Source organism: Sarcophilus harrisii, chromosome 1 (assembly GCF_902635505.1).
Source record: "Sarcophilus harrisii chromosome 1, mSarHar1.11, whole genome shotgun sequence".
Classification (NCBI taxonomy): domain Eukaryota; kingdom Metazoa; phylum Chordata; class Mammalia; order Dasyuromorphia; family Dasyuridae; genus Sarcophilus; species Sarcophilus harrisii.
The window spans coordinates 658,025,728-658,049,273 of NC_045426.1; the positions used below are offsets into that span (position 1 = coordinate 658,025,728).

General features: G+C 34.9%; 1 protein-coding gene across 1 annotated transcript; it reads left to right on the forward strand.

Moving 5' to 3' along the window:
* Positions 1–7,480: 7,480 nt before the first annotated feature.
* LOC100925067 (olfactory receptor 7D4-like) lies at positions 7,481–8,320 on the forward strand. Its single transcript, XM_023496816.1, has 2 exons — positions 7,481–7,828; positions 8,114–8,320. The coding sequence occupies exons 1-2, from the start codon at positions 7,481–7,483 to the stop codon at positions 8,318–8,320; spliced, it is 555 nt and encodes a 184-aa protein (XP_023352584.1).
* Positions 8,321–23,546: the final 15,226 nt, after the last annotated feature.

Here is a 23,546-nt window from a genome sequence, read left to right on the forward strand (position 1 = left end):
ATGCTGTCCAGGGATTCTAGACAATGTACAATGAGTGAAACAAGGTTGTTTTCTTGTTTCCATGCTTTTTAGCATTATATTTTCAGCTATGTTGTCAAATGATTTTAATGCAAACTTGGCATCAAGGTTAGACATCACACTAATGACAAATTCTTTAACTTTAAAAGGCTAAAAACTAAAGTGTAAAGAGGGCTGGTGCATAATTTTTTGTTTGTAGAAGATTGTGCATTCAATGCAGCCTTCAAATTTGAGATCCAATGAAGTGTGGATCTCTTCTGCTTGTGCTAATTTTGGCCTAACAATTAACACAAAGAATAAACAGATACTCCATAAGCCTATACCACATTATTTATTTTTGGAACTATTGGTTACAAAAGAAGGAGAAGCTTTGAATAATGTGAATAAGTTTGCTTATTTTTGCAGTGTAATTTCCAGGAATGTATTATTGACAATAATGTTCATGCAAGCATTGCCATATCTAGCTCAATATTTGGAGGTCTCTAGAATGGGAGAGAAAAGGTATTACCAAACTGAAAGATTGTAAATCCATTGTGCTGACCTCATTTTTGAATGATGATGAAACCTGTACAGTTTACTAGCACCATATTAGGTAATAGAATCTCTTTCATTTGAATTGAATTAGGAAGATGTGGAAGATCACCTGTAAAGTAGATCACCTTATAAGTAATATATATGTATATATATATATATAGAGAGAGAGAGAGAGAGAGAGAGAGAGAGAGAGAGAGAAAAGATATATAGGAGATCACCTATAAGAAGGCTGATTTAACCTCAACAGAAGCAAAAAAGTGTTTGCAATTAAAACACTACAATAACAGAAATAGATGCCTTAGAAAACAGTGGATTCCTTGTTAGGAACATATAATATGATTCTGATTGGACTGACAAGCTTCTGTATTACTTTCCTGCTCAAGATCTCCTGGGTTTATTTACTTCATGTGTGATGCTGGTCAGTTCTCACTGTTAGGACAATTTCAATAATATTTTCATGTCCCATAGGGAGTTCAGCTGTTCAAAGATAGGAAATACAATCATATGATTTTTCTAATGAAGAGTTTGGGGGATTGAGATACACAGTCACTAGAAATTTCAAATATTCTTCCTTTTGCTGCATGGGTTCAGATACAAGCTCACTCATGCAGGGAGGGAATCTGCTTGTAACTCTCACAGATAGCAGCCCAACTACTTGAAACTTTTTAATTTTTCTGGAACCCAAAGTATCTGCCTTTCTTGTCCTCTATTCCAACAGATAGTCAGTCAAACCTGTCCCATTGTTTATTTTTAGTAAGTTGTTGGAGGTATAAAGTGTTGAAAAGGGAGAGAGTAAAAGAGGTAGGAAGTAAGGAAAAAGAGAAGCAGCCTTGCTCAGAAACACAAGAAAATTCTCCCAACACAAGATAAAATTACTGCCTGAACAAGTCAAGAGAGCAAGAAAATCTGACCTGCTTCAGAGTTTATTTGAAAGCTCAGACTTTAGTCCAGTTTGGAAGAAAAGCAAAGGAAAGCAGAATAAGCCCAAACTCTGAGTCATGTTCAGGTTCCATTTTTGTCAAAAATATCTTGATCTAATAATATTCATTCTTGGTCCCTGAACCATAAAATGGGAACCAAACATTTCTTATTGCTTTCATGGTGTGTGTGCGTGTGTGTGTGTGTGTGTGTGTGTGTGTGTGAAAGAGAGAGGAACAGAGAGAGAAAGAAACACACAGAGAGAAACAGACAGAGAGAGAGAGATGAAGAGAGAAACAGAGAGAGACACACACAAGTGTGCCTTATGAGATCATATTTGTGGAATTTTTTAATGGACTTAAATAATTTCAAAATGATAAATTTTTATTTTTGCCAGAATAGCAGAGATATGAGGCTGCTGTGGTCCAATCCATCTTATCCAAGTATAACCCAAACACCAAGGACAATCTTTAGCCAGAGGTAAGTCTCAGATGCACCAGTAGGAAGACAGTGGGTTTATGTTCCTAATCCCATATAAAATTTACTTGATGTAGTATGGCTAGATTCATATATATCATTGAGGACTCCTGTGATTCTATAGAGCTTTCAAAGGTTCTATAAGAGGCACTCAGGGCATAAGTCACAGGTTCAAGGAGTATGGATTAGGGCAGGAGGGAGGTGGTGGACCAACATTCTACCATAGTAGCACTGATGGATTGACTACATCCTATTTTTGATTCTCTGAAGGTTGTCAAAAATATAGAGAGTTTTCAGAGTTGGGTTGGCATTTCTAGCAAGATGTCAGAAAGACTCTAGTATTTAAAGTATAATTCATTGTTGTACCATATCTGGTTTCCCATTTAGAGACAATATTATATGATGTATGAAAGATCACTAAATTGTATAAGCATATTCCTGAGATTTTTCTTAAATTTATCAGGAACAGTTGTCTCTGACACACATCATTTCCTATTGTCTTTTCTCTAATATCTCAATGTAATTTTATTGATTTTGTTATCTCTTAGTTATCTCATCCACTTGGACTTTTTTCTTCTTCTCTATTTCTGTTTCTGATAAGGATTAGATTAGGTGATCTGAAATTCTGATTTATTTCTTCTGACTCCAGTAATTCATCTTTTTCACTCTCCTTCCTTTCTGCTTTCAATTTTTATCCCCATTGCTCTGCATGCTCAGATTTTGCTGAATTTCCAGCCACAAAAATTAGCTTATGAAAAATTTATATATATATATATATATATATTTATATATATATAATCTTAAATTATACCATGAGGAACTATTCTTATTCAGAAAGTGACTGGTACCAGATTTTTTGTGGTAAACAGTGGAAATACATTGAGAGCTAGAGACTATTATCAACTGTCCATTATTTAGTGCCATTTATCTGTTTCTAAATATGTGGGGATGACTAGGCTGGGAGAAAGGACTAGAAGGGAATCAAAGTAATACATAAGATTTAATATATGTATCATGATATGGGAAGAAAAAAAGATTTCAATATTTAAAGACTGTTATGAAAAAGATTAGGTGTGCTTAGCTTGACCTAGAGCACAAATAGGAATAATTTATGAAAATTGCAAAAGAAAAAATTTTCAACTTGATAGAAGGAAAACTTTCATAATAATTATAGACCTGGTACTCTGCAAGAAGCACAGGCATTACAGCATGAATAGGAAGAATTTCATTATGGATCCTTGGAGGGGAATGAATTTTTTTAGTTCATCCCACTTTCTCTTGGATGATCTTTGTATTTGTGAGAGATTATATCATTGCTATTTTTTTTTTGGATGGGTATGCTATTTTATACAAACTGTTTGTGCTATTCAACATCAGAAATATTTTCCTTTAGAAACCAGTGAAATCTGTCTAATTGATATCAACTCAAAATTAATAGATCAATCTCATCATTGGTAGTTTATAAGTATCAAAGATCCATCTTCAAACTCTTTAGCATTACTCCCTAGAACTTTAAGGGGGAAAGTTGTCTTCTAGAGACAGAACTTGCTGGTCTGAATATAAGTTAAGAGAGTAATTCCAGAGTATATCCTATTCATGTGAAAAATAATTGAAGGTTGTCAGGGAAGAGTAAGCCAAGTATGAATCAGCACAGACCTCCTTTGGGTTGGACAGTACAACTTTTCTAGGTGGTTCTTTTCTCTTAATATCAATCAAGTTCAGGAAGATTTATTCTTAAGACCAGCAAAATAAGGAAGAAAGTCCTTTTTCCATCTCTCTAAATATTCTTTCTATGATATTTCAATGTATTTGCCGATAATAGATATGTTCTCTGTTCCTCCCCCTGGAGTGATAGCTATTAACTATCTTTAAGTCTTTGAAAGGTTAGCAAGATCAAATAGACTTGTTTTCTTTAGCCTAGGGAGGACATGGCAAAAAGACAAATTTTGACTTAATCTCAAAAAAACAAACAAGCAAACAAACTTAATAAGTAAAACTTATAAATGTGAAATGGGATCTATTGGGTGTTACTAAGTTTTTGCTCACAAGAGTTTGCTGGATCATGACTTCTCATCTATAAAATTACCTTCCATTACTCTCCCTGCTGTCTCTAACTCTGGATTTTATAGTCTTGGCACAGTATTCAGAGCCCTCTTACTCTTAAATATTATACCTCCATACCTCCTTTTTTTTCCTCATTGATAATTTCCCTCAGAGAATTCTCCATTTTGGGAAAGCAGTAAAGTTTGCCCATCTTTGTTCTACTCCTGTCTATAACTCTGACTCTCCAGGTTATATCATCATGCCCTAAGACCAATTCTTTCTCCTTCCCTATCTCATCCTTAGCCCTTAGCTCTGTGTCTGACACATAGTAAATTTTAAATTAATTCATGATGCATTCAGTATGCATTTTTCATAGCCACATCACATTTTTCATAGGTCATGTTGGGCTAAATCTCATTTAGATATAGGTTAAACTAGATGTCATTTAGGGTCTATTTCAGTTCTGAGGTTCATTAAGTCTTCCAGTATTCTCAGAGTTGTAATAGTACATCATGTCTAGTTTTTCTCCCTTTTACTCAGACTATTCTTGACCTTTCTAGGTATTATAAATAATATAGTAGATATCTCTGTTTTTATTTTTGGTTAACTCTACTCTCAATCATCATGTGAAGAAGTGACTCCCTAATTTGAGAAACGTCTTCCTAAAATGAATACTTCTCTTTAATCCTGAATACATCTTCCATGCACAAAACCATATACTCCAGTGAATTTTTTTCCCTTTTCAATGTCACATACATTATAGGAAAGAACTTGAAACAGAGAATCATCTGGGATGGACTATAGCATATAGCATGTCAGAGATTTGAGAGGTTGTAGAACATATGTCAGAACTGAAAACTGTTATTGTTGGATGTTCCCATAATACTTTTAAAGCCGGTGGAACAGAGTTTCTGAGAGATGCCTTTTCATATATAATCCTTCCAAAGTTAAATTGAGGAAAAGAAACAAAAACATATATGTGCTGAAATATTTATAGATTTTATGCTGTTTTTTATTTATGCCACTCTTTGTGGCAAAGAACTGAAAATTATATGAATGCCCATCAGTTAGGGAATGGCTAAACAAATTATGATATATGATCACAAAATAATACTAGGAGAGCGTTAGCAATAAACGCACACCAAATACTGAAAGACTGATTCCATCTACTTCCACCTTTGTATAGCTGAAGCATATAAAAAGGAGAAAAACATATCAGCCCATAGATTTTTCCTGCATACAAGACTCTAATTCATTTTAGAATGATGTGAGAGTTCTAGTAGGTAATACGTTCATTATGAGTTAGCAGTGATATGGATGACAAAATGGCATAGAAACTTAATCTGTATTAAAGGAGTCATAGCTTCCAATAAGAAAAAGGTCTTCATCCATTTGTCCTTGAACATAGTAAGACATCATCTGAAATTTTGTGTTTAGTTCTGGAAACCACTATTTGTAAAGACTTAATATTGTGGAGAGTATTCAAGGAAGAGTAAGCAGGATTTCAAAGGACTTTTCTTGAACAATTGAAGCAACTAGAGTTACTTGGTCTAAGAGAGAGAAAACATGTAATATGTAATGGCTGTCTTCACATATTTAAAGATATTTTATATGGGAGAGAAATGGGATTTGTTTTGCAAGGATTTCAAGGGTAGACTGAGAGCATTGTGTCAAACTTGAAACAAGGTATATTTTGACCCAATGGAAAGGTAAATGAGAGCAAAAACAGAGTGGAAGAGGTTGCCTTAGGAAACAGAGTTTTCTCTTCTGGGGAGCTCTTTAAGGAAAGGTGAGATGTCCACTTGAAAGGCTTAGTGTAGAATGGATATTTTTTATGGCGTACCATTTTATTCTTTATGTCCTGTGAGGTCCTTTCTATAGACATGTGATTTTATGATTCTAGTTTATAAAATGGGTGGCTGAAATCCTTCCATATGCCAATTTCTTGTTTTCTCACTCTGCTATTGGTTGCAGGGATGGACTTGTTCTGTCCTTATTACTCTTTCTTTCTTTAATTTTTTTCTTTTTAAAATTTTTTATAATTTATTTTATTCTATATTAATGAAACAAAATAAGGTTTTCCATAGGACAGGAGGAAAAACAGATGACTACATGTGAAATTTTAAATCTATTAATGAATCTTGTTATTGTTTTAAAATTCAGAATAAAATTATCATGTAATATTATTTTTTTCTTTTCCTCCATTCCCTGCCACAGAGATAACTACCATTAAATGCAAATATGTTTATTTGTTTATTGACATGCACATAAAAATGTATGTAAAATTAATCTATACCTTCTTCAATTTATCAGTTCTTTCTCTGGATGCTGACGATGTCTTCCTTTATATGTCTTTTGAGGTTATTCAGGGCACTTAAAATAGTCAAAATGACTTACTTGCTCAAAATTCTTAAAAGAATATTATTCTTACTGTTTGCAACATTCTCTTGGTTCTTCCAATTTTATTTTTCATTATTCTCTGCAAGTCTATCCATGTTTTTCTAAGATCCTTGAGTTCATCATTTCTTATAGAAAATTAGTATTATTTTGTGATCATATATCACAATTTGTTTAGTCATTTCTTAACTGATATAATTTTCATTTAATATAACTTTCAGTTCTTTGCCACAAAAGTGTGGCATACATAAAAAAGTGGCATAAAATAAAGCTAAAAACATTTCAGAACATATGTTTTTGTTTCTTTACCCCAATTTAACTTTGGAAACAGACCTAGTAGTGGTATATTTTGTCAAATGCCATTAGGAGTTTAATAACAGTTTGAACATAATTCCAGATTGCTTTCAAAAATGGTGGGGCAAGTAATAGTCCCACCAACTCTAAATTACTGTTCCAGTTTTTCCACATCTGTTCTTATATTTGTCAATGTCTTGTTCAATGTTTTTAGCCAATATGGTAGGTATGAAATAATATCTCATAGTTGTTTTTAATAACATTTTAGAGCATTTTTTCACATTAGTATAAATTGTTTTGATTTTTTGTTGACAAACTGCTTATTTATATCCTTTGAACATTTATCAATAGGGAATACTATCTGTTTCTTTATCCCAGTTCTTGATGATCATTGATGCTTCAAGCAAATTTCAGATTTCATAAATTGTTCATTCCTAAATGGTATTATTCACATTTCAAAGGCTCAAAGAACCAGAGAGAATTGTAGATATCTTTTGGTTCACATACTTCATCTTGCATTGCAGTTGTATGTATAAATGGTAAATTGTCCAAGATCACAAAGATTATAAGTTTTACTGAAAGGAAAAGAACTGAAAAAAATCTAAGTCAAAACTTGCTGTTCTTTTCATTCTATATACAAGGACAATTGTGTTTTCATGTTATTTTCTCACTTTTCTTTCCCAGCACAAATATCAGCCCCATAGTACCAGAAAACCAAACAAAATTCACGGAATTTATCCTCCTCTGATTTTCTGAAAAACCAAAACAGCAGGGACCTGTTTTGGGGCTGTTCTTGGGCATGTACTTGGTCACAGTGATTGGAAATCTGCTCATAATTTTGGCCATTGGCTCTGACTCTCACCTCCACACCCCCATGTACTTTTTCCTTTCCAATTTATCCTTTGTAGATCTCTGTGTGGTATCGACCACAGTCCCCAGTATGTTGGTAAGCATCTTGACAGAAAACAAGGCTATCAGCTTTGGTGATTGTCTTGCTCAGATGTGTTTCTTTATGGTTTTTGGGGGTTTGGACAATTTCCTCCTCACTGCAATGGACTATGACCGTTTTGTGGCTATCTGTCAACCTCTTCGCTATTCAGCCATCATGAACCCTAGGCTGTGTGGCCTGCTAGTGCTGCTTTCCTGGATAATGAGTCTTCTAGATTCCCTTCTTCACACTCCGATGGTAACACGGCTCTCCTTCTGTATGGACCATGCAATTCAGCACTTCTTTTGTGATCTTACTGAGATTCTGAAACTCTCTTGTTCTGACACCTTTATCAATTATATCTTGATTTACATTTTAGCTGGACTGTTGGCTATTCTCCCCATCACAGGAATACTTTTCTCTTATATGCAGATCTGTTCTTCCATTTTGAAAATCCCATCTGTTCAGGGCAAGTATAAAGCCTTTTCTACCTGTGGATCTCACCTCTCTGTTGTTTCCTTATTCTATGGCACAGGACTTGGAGTGTATTTTAGTTCCTCATTTACCCATTCTTCCTGGAAGAGCACAGTTGCCTCAGCAATGTATTCTGTGGTTACCTCCATGTTGAATCCATTCATCTATACACTAAGGAATAAGGACATAAAAGATGCCCTTAGAAAACTAATTAGCAGGACAGTTTCTTCTCATTGATGGGTCTTGGCTCCTGGTCCTTGGATTAAGGTACTTTTGCAGCAAATAGTAGAAGATAGAAATGTTGGATTCTTCAATTTTTTCCTACTCAAATCAATCTTCCATTTTGTCTTTTCAGTAATGTTCCCTACCATACAGATTTCACTTTGTCACCTTTTCTCACTGAGTGCCATGAGATCCCTATTGTCATGAGGATCAAATGCAAAATCATCAGTTTGACATTCAAATCCCTTTACAACCTAACTGTCGTCCACCTTTCCACTCTTATAAAACTTTACTCCATGCCACATGCTCTTAGTTTTAGTGAAACTAGCCTCTTTGCTATTCCATGAACCACATATTTCATTTCTTGGCTCTGGGCACTTTCTCTGGCTGTTCCACATATCTGGAAATTTCTCTTTACTCAACTCCACCTACTGGCTTTTTTGGCTTCTTTTAAGTCCCAGTTTGAAAAAAAACAAAACCCTACCTTTTCCTGGAAGTCTTTCCCAATCCTTTTTAGTTCTAGTGTCTTCCCTTTATTTCTAATTTAGGAATCATTATTCATTTTATTCACTTATTAATATATTGAACATTATTAATTAAGCACTACTAATCTTGTATATAGCTTGTTAGTGTATACACACACACAAACACACACACACACACACACACACACACACACACATATTCGTTTGTATGCTGTCATCCCCATTAGACTGTATGATCCTTGAGGTCAAGGACTGCTTTTTGTCTCATTTTGTATCCCCAGTACTTAGCATAATGATTGAAATATGGTAGGTTAATAAATGTTGATTGTTCATTCTCAGTGTTCTTACCTTAATGAGCCATTCTGCTTTTATTGATTATAAACGACCTTGACATTTTTCTTCATGGCTTCTATTATTGGAGTTTACACCACAATGATATCTGGTTGAACACATTCTGCTGCTTTGAGTTATTTCTAGGTTAACAAGTATGCAGCATTTAGAATCATGGAAATTGAAATTGGAATTTCATCATTGGTTTTCTAGGTTTCATCTCTTTCATGCTTACGCAAATAGCCATTAGGAGTGGCTGTGGGAAAAAAAAATTAGTTGGTAATGATCTCAGGATGAGCCTCTTTGTGCTTTGTCTACTAGAGGTGAAGTGTTTATCTTTAGTTGCCCCTGGAAGAACTGGATCTGCGATGACATTGTGCTTGAGAAACTAAGGTCAACTGCATGGGACAATGAGACATTGAAAGTGTATAACTGTAGAAAATGCAATTGCTATCATGATTGTTTTCATCACATTTAAACATTGGTACATCATGTCACAACTTTGGTTAAGTTAAGACAGCTTCACTGGCTTCCTAGTATATCTAGGAAAACATTTCATCTCCTATGCCTTTTATAATCCTTCATAATATGATTCCAACATGTTGTTAGATTTCACATCACTGCCCCATCATATTCAGTATTCCAGTTAGTCACCTACTTGTAACAATGTTATCATCTCTCCCTTCAGAGCCATTATACAGACTGTTTCTTTCCCATGCATGGAACGGAGGGTAGTTCATATTCACATTTGTATCTTGGATCCCCTAGCTCCATTCAATGCTGAGTTTGAGGACTAACTCCAACTAGAATTCCCGGTCTCCCCAGTTGTTAGTTTTACCACCAGAGCCTCTAATGTTACTGTAAGCATTCACTTAGTTTATCTGTATACACCTTCAATCTTCTCTGCAACAATGGACTAAAAGCTCTGAGAAAGCAGAGATAGTTTCATATTTGTTTTTGCATTCAAAGCACATAACCTAGTATTTGTAACATTGTAGGCACTTAAAGAGCACCTAGTATGAATTGACTTACCTTTGGCTCCCTCTCTCTTTCTCTTAAGAATCCTCAAATCAACAGAAGACACCTTGGATGTCTATCTTCTCCTCCAGCCTCTTAAATCATGAAACAACCATCTATAGATCCAAAATTACCCTGAAAATACTTTTAGTTTGAACTCTTTCAATTACAGGGAACATCTTACCCTAACAAAGTATTCTTTCCCATTGTTTGGCTGACCACTTTAGTTGTGAGAAAAGTCTGCATTAGACTGAATCTCCTGAAACAAAATCTACATCCTTGGAATTCAAAGGCATTAAAATTATCTTTAGCGGAAAATCAAAAAAGAAGGGAAAACTTGTAACTATATGCATATCTACAAATATAGGTTAAAAATTTTCACAATGCTAAGTGAAATATTTAGAAGTTAAGAATCTTAAAATGAAGATTATGATTATATATGTATAAGCTAAATCAGATTTATTCATTACCTCAGGGAGGAAATGGATGAAAGAAGGGGAGAGCTAGAATTTGGAACTCAAACCTTTAAAAACATTGCTTAAAATTGTTATGTATTTGGGTAATATAAAATAATGTTTTTTTCAAAAAAATATTAAAATGTTTCTTTAGATATCAATTCAGAAATGCATAAAGTTCAACAAACACCATATTTAGTATTTTATTTTCTCCAGTTACATATAAAGGATTTTAAAAATTTGTTGTTGAAACTTTGAGTTACCGATATTCTCCCTTCCTCCCTCTCTGTCCTCTCCCCCACTGAGAAGACATAAGTGTCATTAGGCAAAGCATTTTCCATTAGGTAAAATATTTCCATAATATCTAAAAACAAATATAAATTAAAGGAAGTAATATAATGAGGCAAATATGATCTCTTAGGCTTTCCACTTGGTAGGGGAAATCCATGACCAGAATATGAATCTGAAAAGCTATGACCTATTCAAAAGAAGCAGCTTGTTTGAAATGTGTTGTTGGGTATCACCATGGATTAGGATATATTTTAATGAAGAAATCTGTTGCCAGAGTGAAGAATCAAAGTCCAGAGAATTGTAATAAAGATCAATGGATGCATAAAGAGAAGTAATTTTGTCATTATATTCACTAAAGGCTAATTAGAGAAAAACTTGTATTAGATGAATTCATGAAACATTGTAGCACAGATTATAGTAAGAACATACTTCATTTTTCTGGATTTTTGCTTCAGGCTTTAACTTTCACAAGCAAGTGAATGTAATCTTCTATTGACCTCTATACTAATTTATTTTTCAAGAGGTCAAAGAACCACTAGGGACTTCTTTTCCTAGAAATTCTTTCTCACTTCTGTGTTGAATTAGATGAGAGCTGCTTTTCTTTCAGACTTTGAAATATTATAATTCTTATCCATATAAGTTGTCATTTCTATTGAAAAGACCAGAACTAAATAGAAAATTTGATCTTCAAACACAGTACTCGAGAGAATTGTAAGAAGGTAAATAGGAAAGAAAAAAATCTATTGCTTAAAGGTTAAATGGTTTATATGTTGTACTACCTCCTGGTTGTACCACTTTATATGTTGTAATACCTCCTGGTTGTACCACCCTTCCTGTCCCCTCCTCCTGTCCTTTGCTTAACCAAGCATTTTGTCTAAGCAAAATGCAACGTCTTTGTTCTCTGTGGTCAGAGCACCCCCTCCTATATCTCTGTTCTTGGTACACTCCTGCTCTTGATAAGGTTATAACTACTTACATCTATTTCTGTATCTTCTTGCTTACTCAATTAACATCCTCTAGCTTGTGATTTTACTCTTTATAAAACTTTTGCTTCTCAATATTTGGGGCTGCTTGATTTAGGTGTTCCTAGGCCCCTTGCAGCCACTGGCAAATAAAGTCCACTTGAACTTTTACCGAGTTTCACTTACTGTTTTTTCCCATACTATATAAATCCCTAGAATAGAAAACAATATTTGTAATGCTTGAAGATTGTATCTGTCACTTGGTCAAACAGTGGGGCATCACGTGAACTGAAGGTGTGATTTTGAATGTTCCTGATTTGTTTGACAGCAAAGGAAAAGATATTAAGGAGTTGAAAATGGTCTGTACTGAAAAAAGAAAAAAGGAGAGGTGTAATATTATGGATAGTTCACATGAAGAGGTGCAAAAGACCTATTACAATTGAGAGAAAGAAGGGAGGGGAGTGAGCATTGTCTGAAGTTTAATTTCATCAATTTTGTCTTGAAGAAGGAATAATTTAATAATTTAGTTGGGTATAGAAATTTATCTAATACTATAAAGAAGTAGGAGAAGAAAGAGAAAAAAAGGGGGGGGGGGCAAGATGGAAGGACAGAAACACTGAAGAAAACAAGGGAAGGAGAAAAGCTCTGATAGAAGATAAAATGATTGATGGGGTAGGTTAAAACACAAAACTAAGGACAGGGTGGAAATGCAGAGCAAACGTATATATAGGGGAGAAAATAAGATGGAAGTAAATACAGAACTGGTAATCATTGCTGTGAAAGTGAGTGGGATGAACTTTCTTATAAAATGGTAGCAAACAGCAGAGTGCATTAAAAAAAACAGAATCCTGGGGGGGGGGGGGGGGGGGGGGAAGAGAGTGTGGAACCAAGATGGTGGAAAGGGCACACATGTTTTTCTGAACTCTCCTCCATTATCAAACTATTTTATGAAACTCAGCCTCTGAATTACTGCTTGACTGTCAGAACCCACAAATATTGGGAGTGGAACACATTACAAACAGAAAATAATCTTGAAATTCACCAGGTCTGTTTTAGCTCGTGCATGGGGATGGAACAGGGCTAGGCCAGGAACAGACTCAGCACCAAAAAGGACTCAGCACAATCTCAGCATCCAATGGCCCAGCCACTGCTGTCCACTGCTGGTTCACTGCCACTTCCTGTTAATTGTAGTCAGCTTGGAAAACCTCACTATCCCTTAAGCAGACTGGAGCATTTTTTTTCCTTTATTTGAAATGAGTAAAAAGGCAAAGCAGACTCTAACTATAGATAGCTTCTATACTGAAAGAGAGCAGATTTCAAACCTTGAGGAAACCAAAAACAGTTTGTCTCTAAATGAAAAATTAAAGGTGGATATGATCTGCTCCCCACCATATAAGGTTCTCATAAAGGAAATTAAAAAAGGATCTTAAAAGGGAGCTAGAAGAAAAATGGGGAAAGGAAAGGAAAATTTGGCAAGAGGGTCTGGATAAGGTATATAATTCATTAAAAGATAGAGTGGAAAAAGAAAACAACTTCCTGAAAAACAGAATTTGTGAGTTGGAAAAAGAAAATAACTCCTTAAAAAATAAAATTGGCAGGGGTGGAACCAAGATGGCAGAGAAGACAAACATGGCATTCTAAGCTCCTCTCATATCCTGACTACTAATTACCAAATTCAGCCTCAAAAATAGTGCATGACTGGTAAAATTCATGATGATTGAAAGTACAACAACTTACCAGTCGAAGATAATCTGGAGTATTAAATTCAAATTAAAAACAAAATTTATATCTTTAGAGGCTTACTTGAATAAAATAGAGAAAGAGAAGATCAATGAATTGGACTTGCAATTAAAAAGCTAGAAAAAGAGCAAATTAAAAACCCCCAATCAAATACTAAACTTGAAATACTAAAATTAAAAGGAGAGATTAATAATATTGAAAGTAAATAAAAAACTATTAAATTAATAAATAAAACTAAGAGTTGGTTTTATGAAAAAACCAATAAAATAAATAAAACTTTGATAAATCTACTTAGAAAAAGGAAAGGGAAAATCAAATTGTTAGTCTTAAAAATGAAAAGGGAGAACTTTCCACCAGTGAAGAGGAAATTAGAGCAATAATAAGGAGTTACTTTGCACAACTTTATGCCAATAAATTCGATAACCTAAGTGAAATGGATGACTAGTTCTCCTAATTCCCAGGGCTTTAGAGAATCCTCTAGCCACTGACCTTTTGCAGTGCCAAGCATTAACCTGGCTTACCTCTCTTGGGGTCTTTAGAGGTTTCTGGCTACAGTTTCTCAAACTGTAGTTTAATAATCGATAGCACGCTCAAGAACAGTCATGAGCAAACTTAAGTTTTTATTATACTTTCTTACATAATGGCCTGACCTGTTAACTCCCAAGTGAACACCAGATATGTGAGAGACCCACATGTTCACTAGCAAGCTCTTTACCTCTCTTGGCTATCCATCCACTTGGCTTAGTTACCCCAGGATAAAGAAGCTGTCCTCTTACTGCACTGGACTAAAGAAGGGTCTGTGAGGTCACACACACAGCCAATCATAGAGGGAGCCATCACCCGTTATGAAGCTATCTCTATATGACCAGGGTCCTGCCCATGAGGCAGTCTCTGGTCACAGAAATTACTTCTGGGCCACTCAAGTTCAACTTTCTGTTTGCACTGGGCTTGACCCATTGTAAAAAGACTCTAACAATTCCCTTCTCTTATATAGTGGGTACTGCTCATCTCATCAAGCTAACTTTTAGCATCAGCTATAGTTTGTTTGATCCATGAGATCCCAGAGTATTATGCCCAAGGAGGTAAGAGGTAGCAGAACAATAAACAAAAGTATGACAATGAGAACTAGGTCAACAGTGGCCAATTGTTTAACTCATTCAATAAAGTCATTCTCAAGGAAGTAATATGACAAAGAGATGGGATGCCAATGAGGTAGGATGTCAACAAGGTAAACTATCAATGAGATAGAGTGTCACAGTTCTAGTTACATTTATCACAATTCTAGTTATATTTGTCTCAATTCTAGTTACACTTGTATACATCTTTTGAAAGAAAACACAGAGAAAGGTATACACAAGCAAAGTCCTGTCCTGTAACATTGCCTCAATAACATTGGCAGGTGGGAGTGTTGCTTTTTCATCCACTAATTTAGAGGCATAGTCCTTAAATAGAAAACACAGGGCAAATCCTCTCCCCAGGCCACCATATGGTGAGTAGCCATGGGAGAAGCACATAGGCCCATTGTCCATTTAACAGTCTGTTTATACTGCATATCACCCAAGATATTTTCTCACATAATGGCGTGCTCTGTTAACTCCCAAGTGAACACCAGGTCTGCAAGAGACCCACCTGTTCACTAGCAAGCTCTTTACCTCTCTTGGCTATCCATCCATTTGGCTCAGCTACCCCAGGATTGTCCATTTCAGCTGCTGTCCTGGAGCTGCACCTGCTGTTTCTGGTGTCATGGTCAGGAGGGACATGACTGCCATCAATATCTGGAGATTTGCTGACATCTGGCTGATCCTACTGGGCTGTTGTCTGGTCCTTCTCTTCTTGGATCTCCAGGTCACGAATGTCTTTGGTGGGGATCTACTTCTCTGCTGTTAGATCTGTGTCTAGAATGAAAAGCATGTATCTGGGGCCCCAAACCCTGACCCAACTTGGGCCTGTCCAAATGCCATCTAGGCCTTTCCACATCAGGTGTGGAAAGAAAGTTCGAGTCTTTTTCAGTCAGACTGTTACTTAGCTGCACTTTCTGTGTGTGTCAGAAGTGCATTGCTAGGACAAAATCCAAAGAATTTAAAAATTGCAGGCAATTACATGTATGTATTGCCACATCTCGTGCACATCCCAAAATTCCTTTCTCTTGTATGAAAAGGAACATCTTGAATAATGACTAGTCAGGAATGACTTGGCTAGTAGGATTATAAGAAATGCCAATGGAATGGGCAAAGTCAAATTCAATGCAAAAAAATCTAAAGGCAGAAGATGTATAAGCTAATCCATTACCTGTCTTAAATGCATGTGAGATTCCTATAATGGAAAGATGGCTGATCACAAGCCTGACTGCTTCCCCTGATTGGAGTGAAGCCATAAAGCATTGAGAATGTATATTCACAGTTACATAGATGCTCTACCTCTTAAAGTGAGTAATGTCCATTTGCTTTAAAGCAGTAAATTTCAAACCACAAGGGTTTTGTCCTGGAGAAAGCAGAGGAGAGTGGAAAGAAAGGCAAACTGTACAGCCTTTTGCTATGCTCCTAGATTCTTCTTTAGTTATCACAATTTGTAGACATAAAGCTCTAGCAGCCCGATGATAAAAAATATGATTTGAAAGTCCACTATAAATATGGACACATAGGATATATTTACTTAAGTGCTCTCTCACTTGTTCTCAAAGTTCAATAAAGAGCTGATAATATATAGTAAAAACTACAAATTTTATTTGAGCTGTGGCAATTCTTTGTACCACATCTATTGAATAAGCCAAATCAAAAATTATTTTTACATACCCATGTGCAAAGCTTGGAGCTGTAGCCAATAAATGTTCCCACACTGGGATGGTTTTACAACACACATAATTTGTGCATTGGTATGAGAGGTGTGTATTTTACCAGGTCTTGTCACAATAATTTTACTACTTTCTCAATGGCTTTTAATGAAATTCTAACCACAAGCACTGTATAAAAATTAAATTTTTTATCTGATTGTGCTGGGAGGTTCACCCACTTCATCATACTGTCTCCTTGATGAAGGATTACTGTGGGTACATTTGTTGCAACAAAATTTGATATTTTCAATACTTTTGAGTTATTTTTCAGCCATATTAGATAGCCAATTCAATCTATTTTAGAGCCTCTGGAGCTTCTTTTGTAAGCTGGCATTGTGAGTCTAAAGCACTGTTTCCTCTTAAAAATTAAAAGTTAGTACCACCTTAACTCTTGGAGATACTTTTCTCACAGGAGCTAGGTCAGCAGCCACATGCCTTTGACACAAAGTAGGGCTGCTCTTTATGACCTGTGGCAAGGCTGTCCATTAAAATCCTTTATAAGGCTCAGCTACATTTATGCTGGGCACTGAAAAGATAAATTCCTTCATATCTTCCTTATCTAGAGGGGTAGAATTCTTAATCCTAAAATACCATTCTTTAGGCAATTGAGGAGATTGAAGCCCAAGTTGAAGAGCTTTTACTGTCTCCACGTGTCCATTTACTTTTCTTGGATCAATAAACATTCTCCATTCCCCAAATTTCTTTTTTTAATAACAAATTCAGGGGAATTCCAAGGACTTAAAGAAGCGTGTAAATGTTCTTGGTTAAGTTTTTCCTGTCCTATGCCTAATGAAATCTAAATTTTTCCATTTTGTAAGAAGTCTCCTCCCCACTGATTAATGGGGAACCTTTCAACTGTAAAATAAATAAAGTTTTCTGTCTTATATTTAAATTCCCATTTCAAGAGGTAGCAGTAATTTTAGCTACTATAGATCTTTTTATGCCAGATGTATAGGTGTTTGCTGTGGTCTTTAACCAATTACTAGACCAGCCGGCATCTCTAATAGCTGTACTATCTACATCTGTGTCTACCAACTTTTTCAAAGGTCTGCCTTTCATAATGAGCAAAGGAGGCTCAGCTGTGGAAGCTTAAGTCCATAATGTCCCATGATTCTTTTGCCTAAAGTCAAAGTTTGAATTACTAACACTAAATTGCATTTCAGGAGGGTTAATCAATAAATCTGATGTTACTTCTCCTGGGTCACAGATCATATGCTGTCTATTTATACTGGTGATTGAGACAGTAGCAGTTTCCCAAATCATTCTATAAATAAACACTGTTTTATAAATACTCATGGGGGTTGGGCAATCAAGCCAATCTGTGGAAGTGAAAAGTCCACAAGGTGAATAAAGGAAGTTCCTACTCTCCAAAGACTATCCTTGCAGTTCTATAGGTATAGTACTCCACTCTCCCTAACTGCAAGGTCTTACCTTTATAACTTCACTAACTGAGCTGTATTTTTAAAGACTTTCTGAACACCTCAGCAATTGCAGTCCTCAGGACAAGATGAGTCTCTTTTGCCTTAGGCCACAAAGCCTATTATTCCTGCCTTTTGAAATGAAGACATAGGGGTTGGAATTGATTAATGGGCAGTGGCTAATAATATTATTGCCCTTCCTATTCCTCCTCCTCCTCCTCCCCAGGCCCACAGAAGGTGGAGTTGAAGGAGGAGGATCAGGACTTGAAAAATTCCCCACAGGAACATGCTCAGTGTTAGGCCAAATTAAAATACAAACTGAGTTTTGCACATGAAAAGAACTAAACCTCTTCTCAATGACAGGGTAGTCAATAAATTCCCTAAGACAATAATGCATGAGGTAAACCAACAGGACGCTAAAGAGGATTTCTCCAACTTATTTTCACATGGCTTGTTCATTTACTTCCTTAGCTTCAGCCACTGGACTGAACTCTTTCTGTTCTAACTGTTGCAACCTAACTCTCCTTTCTCTATCTCACTCTGTAATTCAACCTGTAATTCTATTATCTCTTTTCACATTGTTTGTAATGTGATTTTTCATTCTACCTCTAACTCAACTTTAATTGTTGTATTTTATGCTTTATACTCTCAATCATCTCTATTAACTCTAGATTTTTCCCTTGCTGAGCTATACTTAATGGGCATGGGGGTAGCTGTCTCAGAGCTTGATTATTACAAGCTTCCTGATGTTTTTCAGAGGTGATCTTTATTAAAAGATCTTTATTCTATTTAAATGAATAGCATGCACAGCTATGTCCTAGAGCTTGATCACAGGGGTACCTAGATCCATACTGCCTCTCTGCCTGCCTTCCCTCCTAGGCAGGGTTTCTGCCCACTCTTCCCAAATATTAATTCTGAATATTAATATTAATTTTCAAATATTAATCTTCAAGGCTCTGACAATCTATGATGCACTCATGTCTAGCTCCATCTGTAAAGGGTAGGATACTTAACTCTGGGCAGTCATTTCATTTGTGAATGCCCTAGAGTTACTCTGCAGTTCTTTACAGCTCTCCAGAATGGATAGATCTGTTCACAGTTCCACCAACAATGTATTAGTGTCCCAATTTTCCCACATTCCATCCAACATTCTTCATTGTCTTTTCTTGTCATTTTAGCCAATCTGAGAGGTATGTAGTGGTATCTCAGAATTGTCTTAATTTTTATATCTCTGATCAATAGTTATTTAGAGCACCTTTTCATATGACTAGAAATGGTTTTAATTTCTTCATCTGAAAATCTGAATATGTCTATTCATATCTTTTGACCATTTCTCAATTGGAAAGTGGCTTGAATTCTTATAAATTTGACTCAGTTCTCTATATATTTTAGGCCTTTATCAGAACCCTTGAATGTAAAATTTCCCCCCCAGTTTTTTGCTTGCATTCTAATTTTGTCTGTATTCATTTTGCTTGTACAAAGACTTTTTAACTTAACATAATCAAGATGATCAATTTTGTGTTTAATAATGAACTCTAATTGTTTTTTGGACACAAATTCTTTCCTTCTCCACAGATCTATGTGCGACGTGAGAGACCCCTGCCCAAAATGACTACTCAGAGATTTCTCAAAATAGAAAATAGAAAGATTATTTATTGAATCCTCATGAGGAGGGGCAGTCCCACCACATATAAGGAAAAATAAAAACTTGTGGTAGAAGGGCTAAAGAATTAGTAAAGATACATAGCTTTTATAGACTCTGTTACAAGAGATTACATCACAAATTGGGGAGTATTGAGAAGCATGGTGCCCTCCTAATTGAATATTAGACATTGATGCCAAAATAAATTAGAATGGAATGCTTCAATTTCCCTGGTTCTGAAGGGAACCAGACATCAGACCTTCAAACTTCAGATTGCTAGTCTAACAGTGTTTAAACTAATAGTCTAAATATTGATAATGTCAGAAATTGATAAATGTCATCATTTCAGGTTAAGTATATATGTCTAAGGCTTAAGTAAATATTGGCTTACACACACTGTACTTGTGCAGGTCATGAAGATACAGAAATAATGAAAATAAAATACAGAAAAAGAATTCCCACATTCCTGTAAGTTCTTCACCTTATCTCTCCATTCCACACAGATTTGAGAGGTAAACTACCCTATGTTATTTGCTTATCAGATCATTTTTTATGTCTAAATCATGAACCCATTTCGACCTTATCTTGGTATATAGTGTTAGGTATATGTCAATGTCTAGTTTCTGCCATACTAGCTTACAATTTTCTCAGAAGTTTTTGTCAAATAGTGAGTTCTTATCCCAAAAGCTGGGGTCTTTGGGTTGACACATGTTTTAAATCAGATTTTAAAACTTTCTTCTAGCTAGAAATAAAGCAAGACAAGCAGAAAGGGTTTGAAAGCTAAAAGGTGATCTTATGAAATGCTTTAAAAGTGATTAATCTGATACAGAAATCTGGAATTTCATTTACAATCTTCTTTTCCCATTGTTGTAGGCATATAGAAATATTCATTCTATTAGACATTCTTTGGGTGCAGAACAAAATATTTATTCAAAATAATCAAAATTTGCCCCTTTCTCAAAAATGTCCCATTGTACCTCTACTTAGTATGTTTTTAGCTTGAGTGTGGTTTTTTTACCCAAGGCATTTTCTACTTTTATTGGTATAATCATGTGGGTTATAGCACATACAAAATGTAACTATATTAATTGTTTTTAAATCTTTAATTATCTTTATAATCTCTATTATGAATCCCATGTTGTCATAATGAACAAATTTTGGATATATTACTTCAGGCTTTTTTAAAATTAGGATTTGATTTATAAATTTTGTTTTCCTCCATATTTTTTAGTGATATTATTCTATAGTTATTTTTCTTAGTTTTACTATTTTTGAGTTGTCTTATAAGATGAATTTGATAATGTTTTTTTTTCTATTTATGAGAACAATTTATGTTGCATAACTATCAATTTTTTAAAAATAGCTTTTTTTTAGATATAAGCAAAGATAGTTTTCTTTTTTTTCAAGATCTATAAAAAAACAACAACAATTTATTAATCCAGCCAGCAAAAAAAAAAAAGTAGCTTCAAATTGTCAATTTCTTGGTTTAATCTTTTTTTAAGGTTCCAGGGGTGTGTGTGTGTGTGTGTGTGTGTGTGTATGTATGTGTATGTATGTGTGTATGTATATATATATATATATATATATATATATATATGCAAATTTTTTAAAAATAAAAAGCTTTAATAAAAAGAATATATATAATATATTCTTTTTATTAAAGCTTTATATATATATTCTTTTTATTAAAGCTTTTTATTTTTAAAACATTTGGATAATTTTCAATATGTACTCTTACAAAACCCTATGTTACAAATTTTTTCCCTCACTTCCCCTCATTCCCCTCCCCTAGATGGAAAGTAATCCAATACATGTTAAACATGTCCAATTCTTCTACACATATTTCCACAAATATCATGCTGCACAAAAAAAAATCAGATCAAAAGGCAAAAGAAGGAGAAAGAAAACAAAATTCAAGTAAAGAACAACAAAAAGTAAAAATACAATGTCTGGATCCACATTCAGTTCCCACAGTCACATCTCTGGGTGCAGATGGTTCTCTTCATCAGAAGACCATTGCAACTGGCCTGAATTATTTCATTGTTCAAAAGATCCACATCCATCAGAATTGATCATCATGTAATCTTGCTGTTGTTGTGTACAATGATCTCAGTTCTACTCATTTCACTTAGCATCAGTTCATATAAATCTCTCCAGGCTTTTCTGAAATCATCCTGCTCATCATTTCTCATAGAACAAGAACATTCCATGATATTCATATACCATAACTTATTTAGCTATTTTCTAACTGATGGGCATCCACTCAGTTTCCAGTTTCTTGCCACTACAAAAAGGGCCGCCACAAACATTTTTGTACATATGGGTTCCTTTCCCTTCTTTATACTCTTTTTGGGATATAGACCCAGGAGAGACACTGTTGAATAAAAGAGTATGCACAGTATAACTATCAATGGAAAAAAAAAAACAACAACAAACTATAGCATTTACCTTTAAATTTGTTTAGAACAAGATTTTTAAAATCTGAACAACATGGTGAAAAGTAGACTTGATAGCATATAATAGCATAGATTAAGAACTGTATGGTATTCAGAGTCTATGAATAATCATTTATATCTAGCATATATATATATATATACATATACATATATATATATATATAAATATATATAATGCCTTATATTTATTTTGCAAACTAATCTACACATCTTGATTCATTTGATCCTCACAATAATTCTGTGAGATGGGTGCTATTTTCATCCTCATTTTAGAGGTGAAAAAACTAAGGAATGGGAGCTTAAGTTAGTTGGCTAAGGAAACACAAATAATAAGGACATAAGGGTTGATTCAATTTGAATTCAGTTCTTCCTGACTCAAAACTTCCATGTTCTATTCACTTCAACATCTAAATGGTTCAATGGATTTCAAGAAGTTTCAAATAGATTATCTAAATTTTTGTGCCAGACTTTTGCTATTTCACTCCCCCCCCCCCGCCCCCATCAAGTGGACAAACATCATCAAATGTGCAGATGACAAAAAGCTGCAAAAGGATTGAAAAATACATTGAATGATAATAAACAAGGTCCAAAAAGATTCTGACATATGAGACTGTTGGGATAAGTCTAAGGTGAAATTCAGTAGAAATAAATGTAATATCTTATATTTGGGTACAAAATTTCACTTTTCCTGGTATAAAATTGGAGAAGCATAGATATCCAACAGGTGATCTGAGAAAAACTCCTTAAGGTCTTAATGTACTACAAATGCAAAATGAATTACACAACATGATGTGGCAACTATCAAGACTAATACAAACTTGGTTTGCATTGAGAGAGGTATAAGTGGCAAAATTGAGGATGTGGCTATCTCTCTGTACTATGCCCTTATTTGATCTCACCATGAATATTATGTTTATTTCTGGATACCTTGGTTCTTGTAGGACACTGATGAGTTGCAGAGCTTACAGAAAAGAACAGTGATATGGTGAAAGAAGTTAAATCTATGTTACATGGAGACTGGTAGATGAAAATGGGAATTATTTTCCCATTGAAGAAAGGACTCAACTTGGTACATAATGACAATTTTCAAGTACTTGAATAGTTGTCCTATAAAAGAAGTGTTAGATTCACTCTGTCTGAGCCCAAGGGAAAGTTCAGGGATCCCCAGAGGCATCATGGGGGACCAGGAGAAGATAAAGGACAGAAGGAAGAAAACAGGAAAGAATTAGTCAGAGATGTAGGAGAAGGAATAGAGCTTTTCCAAAGAGCAGAGAGTGCAAAGGAAGACATATTTAAGCCTAAGGCCTGATTAAGTAGAACAAAGCTCAAATTTGGTAACTGAAAGAAAAATAAAAGTAGAGGTGTGAAGACAAAGTTCAATTACATGGACATGCAGAGTGTGTCAACAGGTGGTAAAGAAATGGAAGGTGTATATATATATATATATATATACATACATAATATAAACATACATGATTGTAGGTAATAATTAGCTTAAGGTGATAGTTCAGGAGGAAGTTTCTATTACATAGAGGAAAAATGAGCAATTTTCTTTCTTAAAAGTAGCCACAAGAGAAAGAAAGACTAAAGATACAAAAGAATGGGGGATGGGACA

What these genes read in the sequence shown, in the direction of transcription:
- LOC100925067 (XM_023496816.1), top strand. Translation starts at nt 7,481, where the DNA reads ATGTACTTGGTCACAGTGATTGGAAATCTGCTCATAATTTTGGCCATT. An exon ending in TGCTAGTGCTGCTTTCCTGG is followed by an intron (nt 7,829 to 8,113) that starts ATAATGAGTCTT and finishes TGTGGATCTCAC; the next exon opens with CTCTCTGTTGTTTCCTTATT.